Genomic DNA, 10,958 nt, shown 5'->3' on the forward strand with positions numbered 1-10,958 from the left:
CCTCATGCCTTTGATCTTCCCCAGCATTGATGTCTTTTCCAGTGAATCATATCTTCTCATAATGCATCCAATGAAGGTCAGTTTTTGTTTTGGTATGAGACCTTCCAAGAATCATCAGGTTCCATTTGCTGCAGTACCAACCTATTCACTCTCTTTGTGGTCCATGGAACTCCAAAGAGTTCCCTCCAATTAGAAAGTTTGAAGGTGTCTATTCTACCCATTCAGCCTTTCTTATGGTCCAGGTCTCATCTCTGTACACCACAGATGGAAAGACCATGACGCTTATTATACAGCTCTTTGTTGTTGTGCTTCTACTCCTTAAAACATTGTCAAACGTGGACATTGCCTTTCTACCAAATAACAAGCAGCTCTTGATTTTGCGGCTACAGTTATTATCAGCAGAACTCTTAAGAGCCAAGAAATTGAACACAGAAACTACCTCCATTTTTGCTCCTTTTTTTTGCCATGGGGTGACAGGTGTAGTTGCCATATTTTTCATTTTCTTGGCATTCAACATTAGACCAGCCTTTACACTTCCTTCTTTCATCTTCAGTAAGAGGATCTCTAACTCTTCTTCACCTTCTGCCATCAGTAAGGTATCATCTGCTTGTCTGAGGTTATTTGTATGTATCCCAGCTATTTTAATTCTAGTTTCGTCTTTGTGTGTGAGACCTTATCTGGCAGCTGATGTCTTATTGTGGATCAGATTATGAATTCCTAGTTTTTATAAACACTAAGTGTTTATGCTCTGTCTGCTAGCATAGTCTGGAACAATAAAAATAGTCTAACATAGACAATTAATCCAAAAATAAGATGCGAGTTCATGAACTCTGATAGTTGATTGTAACTCAGTGGAGATATTATTGAGGAACTAAGTGTGAATAACCCTTATATTTTTTCTTCTGGCCACAATTCCTGCTGTTGCCGGCCGTGGTGGTCTCGCGGTTCTAGGCGCGCAGTCCGGACCCGTGCGACTGCTACGGTCGCAGGTTCGAATCCTGCCTCGGGCATGGATGTGTGTGATGTCCTTAGGTTAGTTAGGTTTAAGTAGTTCTAAGTTCTAGGGGACTGATGACCACAGCAGTTGAGTCCCATAGTGCTCAGAGCCATTTGAACCACAATTCCTGTTGCTTTAAATCAACAACTAATTCATCTCCTATCTTAACTGTTTTTAATTTTTTAAACACTGTGTTTTTTGCGTTTTGCTTATGAGAGTTTGTGTTATGAAAGCTGAAATGTGTATCCAAGCTTATATGTTTATGTTCCCATTGTTTTGCTATAGTTTAATACATCCTGTAATTTTATTTAGGTCATCAATATCCATATCATATTGCACTGGATTGAAATTGGAAAAGGGACATCTGAAACTTTTGTGTCTGCAGCCATGACTCAGTGCATCAAAAAGGTTAGAAGAAGAATTTACTCCATCCTGATGCACACAAATTTATATGGTATATTGACTAAATATTTATATCACATTTTCTGTTCATTATTTTGTTTCTTTTTCTTGTGTTTCAGATGTTGACAGAATCTGGTACTGTTTTACTTGAGCCTGTTATGAAGGTGGAAGTTGTAACAACAAATGAATTTATGTCAGTAATTCTAGCTGATCTTTCACGGAGGAGGCCATTAACGCAGGAAATTGAAGACAGGGGTCTGAACAGAGTAATTACAAATTGATAATAGGACAGTTCAGCTGCAGGAGAGAAATATTTCAGTAACATATCAGATGAAACCATGGACAGTGACTTAATATATGTGACTTGGCAAAACTTTGATTTTGCTGATGTTCTTTTCAGAAATTAAATGAGAGTTTTGAACAGATGCAAATACTTTATTATGAGATGATTTCATTAAATTTGTATTGTTAATATCTTCTTGGATCTTAAAATCCTACTGATTTGTTGTTAAGGAATCGCCTAATCTGTTTTCTCTTCACTCCCAGTTTATGATTATGAATTGGTAGGTTTCATCTGATGACTGGGTGCTCAAACTTCTCTCCTGCTGTTACGATCATACTAGAGTTAACTTTCTCAGCAATAAATCTCTCTCTCTCCCTCCCTCCCTCCCTCCCTCCCTCCCTCCCTCCCTCCCTCCCTCCTTCCCTCCCTCCCTCCCTCTCCACCTCCCTCTCTCCCTCCCCCCCCCCCCACACACACACCTCCTTCTGTTACCAAACTGACATCTTACTGATGCCTCAAAACATATTCTATCAACTGGTTTCTTCTTTTAGTCAAGTTGAGGTGCTGATTTCACATTAAACTCACTTCGGTTGTCTGATGTATATGTTAGTTATATTAATTTTCTTAAAATTACCCAAAATTTGTGTTTCTTCAAACAATACCATCTGTTTCTGTTGTTCGTAGTGCTGCTCCTACTCCTTTTGTTCACTCTTTCTCCTTCTTTGAACAGCACCAGTAGACAGACACAGGATGCAATTATGGTATCAGCAGCTTGCAGATTTCCATAAAAAGACATTTATTTCATGTAAAGTTCTATGAGGAACTGTAGTACATAAATATTGTGATTAGTGATGTACTTGTCACATGTACAAATTTGTCATGATTATATAACTTTGTGAGTTAACTATTTCCTAGTAGTAGTAGTAGTGGTGGTAGTAGTAGTAGTTCACAAAATGAAAAAAAGTAGTATCTTATGTTTATAATTTCAGTGAGTCACTGTTGGAATAGGCCAACTCTTACAAATACCTGGGTGTATGAAATGGAATGATCACATACGTTCAGTTGTGGGTAAAGCAGGAGCTAAACTTCAGTTTATTGGTAGAATACTGGGGAAGTGCAATCAGTCTACTAAAGAGATCGCTTACAGATCACTCATGAGACACATCCTAGAATACTGCTCAAGTGTATGGGACCCGTACCAGGTAGGGATATTGAACTGTACAGAGAAGGGCAGCATGAATAGTCACAGGCTTGTTTAATCTGCAGTGAAGTGTCACAGGAATACTGAAATGGTGGACTGTTGAAAACAGATGTAAACTATCCCAAGAAAGTCTATTAACAAAATTTCAAGAACTGGTTTTTAATGATAACTCAAGGAATATACTACAACCCCCTACCTATTGTTCACACAGAGATTGTGAGGATAAGATTAGAATAATTACTGCAGGCACAGAGGCATTCAAACAATCATTCCTCCCATGCTCCATAAGTGAATGGCTCAGGAAGAACACTAATAAGTGGTACAATGGGATGTAGCCTCTGCCATCCTCATTGTCATTGGCAGAGTACAGAGGTAGGTGTAGATGAGAACATCATGGAGATGTTCAATCAACTCCAGTAGCAGACGCTGCAAGAGATCAGGATGTAGATGTAGTGTAATACGTTGAAGCAGCAAGTAAACACAAAAGTTGGAAAACCAGAAAAAAGACAACTACCAAATTCTGGAAAGATCTCTTGGAAAAATGAAAAGGTTTATAACAAACCTGATAGATTGAGTAAACATTTGGAGAAGAAATTTTGAAAAAATGACATTAACAGCTGCAGATAACACCTGAACTGATTACAAAAAAGTTAGGTATTGGATATCTCCTGGCAGTTATCAATGGTATGGATTATGCTCAAGTACATGACCAGCCTGCAAGTGGAAATGGCAAGCTTCCATTTAAGAACATATAAATAAATAAAATGAAAATTTTCTCTTAAAACTAAGCAAACAATTGTTATATACTTATTATATTGAAATATTTCAGTTGTTGTTCAGTGCTTCAAGTGAGGTTTGATCTTTGTCCAATCCTTTTAGTGTATAAATTCTCTTCAATCTTTGTGTGGATAAAAGCCCTTGTCCTTTCCACTATTAGGGCAGGGTGATCTGTATGCAACTGGATGTGAAATTTCAGTAACTACAAATGGCCCAGTGTTCAAAAGCTGCCATTTACAATTGAGCTTCCCATATTTTGTAGATGTAGGATGTGTCTGTAGTAATACATCTTCTCCTACTTGAAACTGTACAGTGTGCCTAATCGTTTCTCATATGACTTTTTCCTCTATTCAGCCTTTTCCTCCAGAACAATCAAAAACTGGTTTACTTTTTTTTCTCTCTCATAGGTATCTTGGGCAATGGTTTCTCCCATTTGTCAACTTCCCACCTTTTAAACAATTAAAAATCCAGGATGAAATGTAACAGTACTATGAAAAGAATAGTTGCTACTCACCATGTAGCAGCGATACTGATTCATAGGTAGGCACAACAAGAAAAGATTGTCAGGAAATGAGCTTACAGCCAACAAGGCCTTCATCAAAGATAGAAAACACACACACACACACACACACACACACACACACACACACACAAAAATGCAACTCTCACAAACATTACTGCAGTCTCTGGCTGGCCTCAGCAGCCCCTCTGTTTGGTATAAACCAGTCTGTTATAATTCTGTTTGTGATTTCCTTTGAAACTTCATTTGGACTTTTGGTTTCCTCTCTTACTGTAATTATTTTTTGTATTAATGTTGTTGTATGGGACATACAAGTGCCAACCATGCTGCTTATTGTCACTGTTGCCATTTACCTGTTGAATATTTTTCAAGGGCACACACTGCTTATTAATGTCTTGTGGTTGCGACAGCCCCTTGTCATATGTTAGATCAATCATGTCAAGTACAGATAAGAAATACTCAGTATAATTTTCAAATGTAGTGATCAACTTATCCCTGATATTATCAGGGACAGGTGACTTTTCAGTATTTTCAGTATGTCCACATGGAAAACTGGGTAGTGATCAGCTTATCCCTGATATTGACAGAAACAGGCGACTTTTCAGTACTTTCAGTATGTCCACATGGAAAATTAGGTTTGTCCAATACCTGGTTTTGTACAAGTATTTTTCAAAATACTTCCTCAGTCCCTCATGTTTACTACTGAATGGTGATGGGTTGAAAACCTCTTGATGCAGCCTCTCTTGGATGGCTGTGGACCAATATTTGCCCAAGAAAGCTGGTTCAAATTGCTCATTTGTATGGAAGTGAAACATGGCGATAAATAGTTTAGACAAGAAGAGAATAGAAGCTTTCGAAATGTGGTGCAACAGAAGGATGCTGAAGGTTAGATGGGTAGATCACATAACTAATGAGGAGGTGTTGAATAGGATTGGGGAGGAGAGAAATTTGTGGCACAACTTGACTAGAAGGGATCGTAGGACATGTAGGACATGTTCTGAGGCATCAAGGGATCACCAATTTTGTATTGGAGGTCAGCGTGGAGGGTAAAAATTGTAGAGGGAGACCAAGAGGTGAATACACCAAGCAGATTCAGAAGGATGTAGGTTGCAGCAGGTACTGGGAGATGAAGAAGCTTGCGCAGGATAGAGTAGCATGGAGAGCTGCATCAAACCAGTCTCTGGACTGAAGACCACAACAACAACATGGCTTCTCCCAGATCTGTTGCTCACAATAAAACATCACCTTGTGTATACCCCACAACAAACTATATCTTCTGTGCTTCTTTCCAGGCACAGTGTAACACATTGCAAAAAGCTCTGATAAATATTGTGCGGTTCATTCTCTTACTCCCTGTTAATAAAATCGGAAATTGACAATGACGGAGCAGACCCTCGTCTGGTAATAAAGTAGACATACATGCAGTATTGTCTCTTGTGTGTGTGGCACTGCTTAGATGCCTCTGATTATACTCTTGGATATATTTGTGCAACTGATATTGAGATTGGCAATGCCTGTTACATTTTATAATTCCTTTCTTCTCCATTTAAAATGTTGGTAACAAATGGTTGATAAGTACTGCTGCTATATGTCCTGTCCAACTGCACCTGGGTGCTAGCTATTGGCATCTGTCTTGTGACATTAGCAACATTAATTAGACTGCTCTGCAACTTCTCTTCTGCTGCCTTTAAGGTTAGCTCACTCATAGCAGACAATTTGTTATCTGTTTTCTTGACTACCTCTTCAACTGCTTCAACATAAATCTTACGCTGTTGTATGGCCTTCTGTGCAAGGTTTGTACCCTTATCTAGCATTTTCACTTTGGCTCTGTCCTTTAAATTCTTTATGTCCTTTTCAATTTTTTCATGTGCTTTCTTTACGAACGTAGTGCCTTAATCTAAATTGCTCTCTTTTACTGACAGCTCCTGTACTTCTTGCAATAAGTCTTTATATAAAGCTTGCAACTCATTAACCTGTGACACTTCCTAAAGTTTGGCAAATTTCTTACTGAGCCTCTTGCATCTGAGTCTGCACATCACTCACAATCTTTAGTTTACATGCCATTTTCTCTTGCACCTCATCTATAGATGACACTTTTGGTCTATGTTGTTTATCTCCTTAGACAAATCAATGAATAATTCCACCTTTGATTTCTTCCCCATATCTGCAAGTTTGCTTGTTGAATCATTAGAAAGGCCATTGTGTGGATTTTGACTTGAATTATTGAACCTCTATGTTAGGAAAACCATAAATGTTTGCTTTTGTTCATTTTTAAAATCACAAAATTTTTTGTCAAGTTTTTTGGTTTGTTGTGTAGAAAAATTGTTAAATACATTCTTCATCAGGTCAGTGAGGCCTTTTACATGTCCTGCATTGAAAGCCTTGACAACACATTAGCGCCTTATGTACCTATTCTGTCTTGTTTCATCAAATTTGAAACAAATTCTCGTGACATGGAGAAATTGAAATTTATTGATTCTGCACTAGTGCGTCTTTCGCAGGCTTTGTATGACAAAATGGTTCTTGGTGAGATTTGGCAATTAGTCTTGTCTACAGTGAGCCTGGTAGCATCGTAAGGTAACACATTATTGTCAGCAGCATAAATGGAATTTGAGTAATATTCTCGGATCTCATCAATATGATTGATATTTTCGGTGCCACTATCATTTGTCGTTGCACCCACTTTGGTGACATTTTGAATCTCTACACAATTTTCATAGTTGGCACAACCTTTTTAACTGGTTCCATTTTGCAAATCTTTTTTTTAAAATAATAAATGTGAAATAAAACTGAATTTTAATCTTAAAATTGATTGTGAGAATTTTCCTGATCAGTAAATGAGGTACTCTACACCATTATTGCAGCTAATTGTTGCTGATTACAGTTTATGTATCAACATTCCAAAAATCAGAATAATTTTAAACCAGATCTCTATTTTATTTTTATTTTTTTATTTATTTATTTTTTATTATTTTTTTAATGCTTTAGAATTTTGATTGGATAGGGTAAGTAACGCATATAACTTTTTGATCGAGGCTTTACCTAGTGGAGCCATGCAAGCTGTAAATTGGAGTTCTTTCCGACCTTACGGACAATCTTCTTAAATGTTGCTGGTACAATTCCTCTGGCTAATCAGTTGTAACTTATGCATATCGTGTGGTGTTTTCCCTTGGTTTTCTCTTCACATTGTTATTACAATCATGAAACAAAGTAAATAAAAAGGTAATAGAATGTTACACAGTATGTTTTACATCAGTTAATTATTCCACCTGTTTAATCTATCTGGACTGGCCAGGGAATGGTCACTAGTTCTACTGACTAATTAATAATTTTAAGAACAGTAATTACGATGGAAACTTTCTAGCACCACACAAGTGGCACAACAATAGTGAGTCCACTTGGGAGTGAGTGTCTCAGCTAATTTACACACAGTAACACACACTCCAGATAGTCAGGCTCATGATTTTTCATATACATGTAAAATCTGTAACATATAATATTGTATTATTAGTTGATTGTTGTGCAAGCCTTGAAGTCATTTACCTCCTCCACTTCTTAAAAGACAATGTTATGGTGCCCAGTTTTCTCTGCTTAAATTTCTTGCTTCCCTGAAGTTTTACAGGTACCAGTGACAGAGTTAGACAGATCAGGTGAAATAAGGAACCAATAAGTGACATTGACTTTGAAATATAACAATTAAAATATTTCACACTATTAGTGAACTGAACAGAAATCCACATCTTCTCACTATCATAGACAGATAAATACAGACAGTACAAGATCAATGGAATATCCAATGAGAGCTTTTACAAAACATAAGAAAATTAATGCTCTTCATTTTTCTCATTATCTCCATAGGCTTAATTGATGTTTGTATATTGCTTTTTAATCTTTGCTGTAAACTACAAAAGCAAATTAATGGATAAAAATAAACAGAGAAAAATAAAACATATACCCATATAAGTAAACCAACTTAAGTCCCAATACAAGATGCAGCAAAACAGAAAATGGGCAATACTATGTTCAAGTTGTGGGGAAGTATAATTGCAGTGAACACACAGTGTGTAGTGGAGCGATCACTCTGTTGTAGAAATAATTCAAAAGCTAAGATTGCTTAAATATAATTGTTGACAGAATTCAAAAATACATGGAGGTAAATGAAGTACCAGCTTCTGATTGACAAAATAAGTCTGGAGACTTGTGAAAGCTGAGAAACCAAACTACATGTGACATACTCAACTACAGAAAATGCCTTTGCTTCACTGACCCACACTTGTGTCTCAGACTGTCCGGGAAGACATCAGTGTCAGCAAAAATGGCAGGAATTTTACAAAAAATGTAATGGACCACTGGAAGACAGAACTGTTTGTTGGTAACTATAGTTATGAATTGGTCAACATCAAATTAGATATCTTCTAGAGTTATTCATTCCTCACATTGATGTTGGTTGCCACTATGAAACCAAGGAAATGAATTCAATTGCACACATTTTTCAATGGCATATGTGCTGCTTTCACTTGTTCACAATAATCTTGATAAAGTCCACTTTTGTATGTAGATAAGATAATACTCCCATTCTGTAAACAGTGCAATCTTTAAGACCATTCTTTGCCGTTTTCCCAGTGTTTTCCTACACCAGCTACCTCATGCTTCATCTTTATGTGTATTTAATTGAATCTCATTCCACACTGTTATCAGCAGTTGGTGTATTTTTGGGAGTGGAGATGGACAGAGTGAAAATGATATGATCGTATGGCCAGCAATGCCATACAGTCATTTCATTGTCCCTCTATCCTTCATCCCTCTCCCATTCCCAAAAATACACCTGTCCTGTATCCCCAAGTTGCAACATGTGGATACTTTTACCTGTGTGTGTGTGTGTGTGTGTGTGTGTGTGTGTGTGTGTGAGTGAGTGAGTGAGTGAGTGTGAGTGCACGTGCGCGTGAGCACGCGTGTGCATGTGTGTGCGGAGTCGTGAAAGTTTGAAGTCATACTCAGAAAGTAATAAGGTATTTTAAGGATTTTAATAGAATACAACTGCTTTATGTAATTTTGTATTTTTATTTTAAGGTGGTGGTTAGCTGTGTACCACTTTCCGAAGTTCTTGGCTATGCAACAGATCTCAGAACGATTACTTCTGGGACAGCAACCTTCAGTATGGAATTTTTTTCTTATAAACCAATGACAAGTGCAGAGGAAGCCAAAGCAATTGAAAGTGTTACTGGGTTTTCAACAGCTGCTTTTACATAGGTAACTGCCACAAAATAACAGACATTCATTGTAAATGATAGTCTGACAGATGAGTTACATTTATTTCACCTGAGAAAATGGAAGTTTGTTGCATTAGATCAAGACATAGACATGCTTAACTCTGCAAGTATTCAAGACTTTGTCACATCCCAAGTTGGTTGATTAGTTTGATTTGTTGTTCATTCCATGGATCATGTGCATGGCAGTTCATTATGATGTAGACTCTGTGGACTATCTCAGTGTGTGATGAAGATTACTTAACCAATAAATCATATACATTACATTTTTCAAATGCATCTATAGCTCCATGCTGGCCATATACATAGTTTTCCTTTAGAATCCTATTCCTGAGTACCTGATAAATGAATTTGATTCCAGAAAAAATATATTTAGTGCGTAAATGGACCAAAATATATACATATGCATGCTTTTCTCCTTTACTCACCATGTTAAATTTGAGTAAAGGATAATTAGCATCATTTGCTCTTTCTGATACATTTTGTGCATTATTACTAAAAAGTACTTTTGTTTTTGAAGTCGGAAGTGGTGATCACAAGCTTAAGAGAGAAATAAATGTACTATAAAGCTACTGTCAGTAGGTCAAGCTTTTGTCTAAAGAGTTTTTCACAAGGTGACCTGATAATATGTCATAAAATTAGGCATTTATGAGATTGTGAGATTTTACAGGATGATCTTGCAACAATAGAGATGGGCAAACACAAATGGGATGAGTGTCAATGTAGTAAGCAACAGCAAGTTGGTCAGTTGCTGCTACAGGAAATCAAGGTCAACATTAGAGCATACACTGTGTGTCAAAAAAAGTTACAAGATTGATTTTATTTTTGGTTTATAAGCAAAATCAGCCCAGTAATTATGGGGGCAACTTGAACTACCAACTGTAAACAACAGATGTACATTCATCAAGTCATCTGTGATCAGGCAGTGTTAATTAGTGGAATGCATCCATAATGTGTAAACATTGTTGTGTCACAAATCGATCTCTAAATGGAGTGCTCAAGAAATTCTCCAGAATGTTTTGAAGGAGAGATAAGGATGTGCAAAGTTTGTCCAGTACGAAATGACTCCCAAACAAAAATGATGACATGTGGATGCTTGCTGCAACTTGACTGAAATGCACAAGCGGGACAATTCTTTTCTTTAAAAAAAAAAAAAAAAAAAAAAAAAAAAAAAAAAAAAAAAAAACCCACAGGTGATGAGACTTGGTGTTATCTATAAAAATTTACCTCAAAATGACAGTGCACAGAAATTCACATGAATGGTCAATGCTTTGATGACATAACTGACATTCAAGCCAATGTCAAACAATGGAACATCCAGGATGGGATAATGACAATATTATGAAATGGATAAATTGCTACTCATCATGCAGAGGTGATGCTGAGTTGAAGAAAGGCGCAACAACACTGCTATACTTTTAAGCTTTTTGTAAAAAGCCTCTTGAAATAAAAAAACACACACATTCATGCAAGCACAACTCATACAAACATGACTACTGTCTCTGGCCATT

The 10,958-nt window shown here is 36.9% G+C and overlaps 1 protein-coding gene across 2 annotated transcripts in view; it reads left to right on the forward strand.

The window, feature by feature from the left end:
• The window catches only part of LOC126348303 (ribosome-releasing factor 2, mitochondrial), a 193,845-nt gene extending 184,123 nt beyond the window's left edge, over positions 1-9,722 (forward strand). For both annotated transcript variants that reach the window (XM_050002344.1, XM_050002343.1), the window contains 3 exons: positions 1,310-1,405; positions 1,519-1,665; positions 9,251-9,722. In XM_050002344.1, the coding sequence (XP_049858301.1) occupies positions 1,310-1,405; positions 1,519-1,665; positions 9,251-9,430 (423 nt within the window). In that variant the 3' untranslated portion in view covers positions 9,431-9,722. The remainder of the gene's footprint in view (positions 1-1,309; positions 1,406-1,518; positions 1,666-9,250) is intronic.
• The last annotated feature ends 1,236 nt before the right edge of the window (positions 9,723-10,958 follow it).

This window comes from Schistocerca gregaria, chromosome 1 (genome assembly GCF_023897955.1).
Source record: "Schistocerca gregaria isolate iqSchGreg1 chromosome 1, iqSchGreg1.2, whole genome shotgun sequence".
Lineage (NCBI taxonomy): Eukaryota > Metazoa > Arthropoda > Insecta > Orthoptera > Acrididae > Schistocerca > Schistocerca gregaria.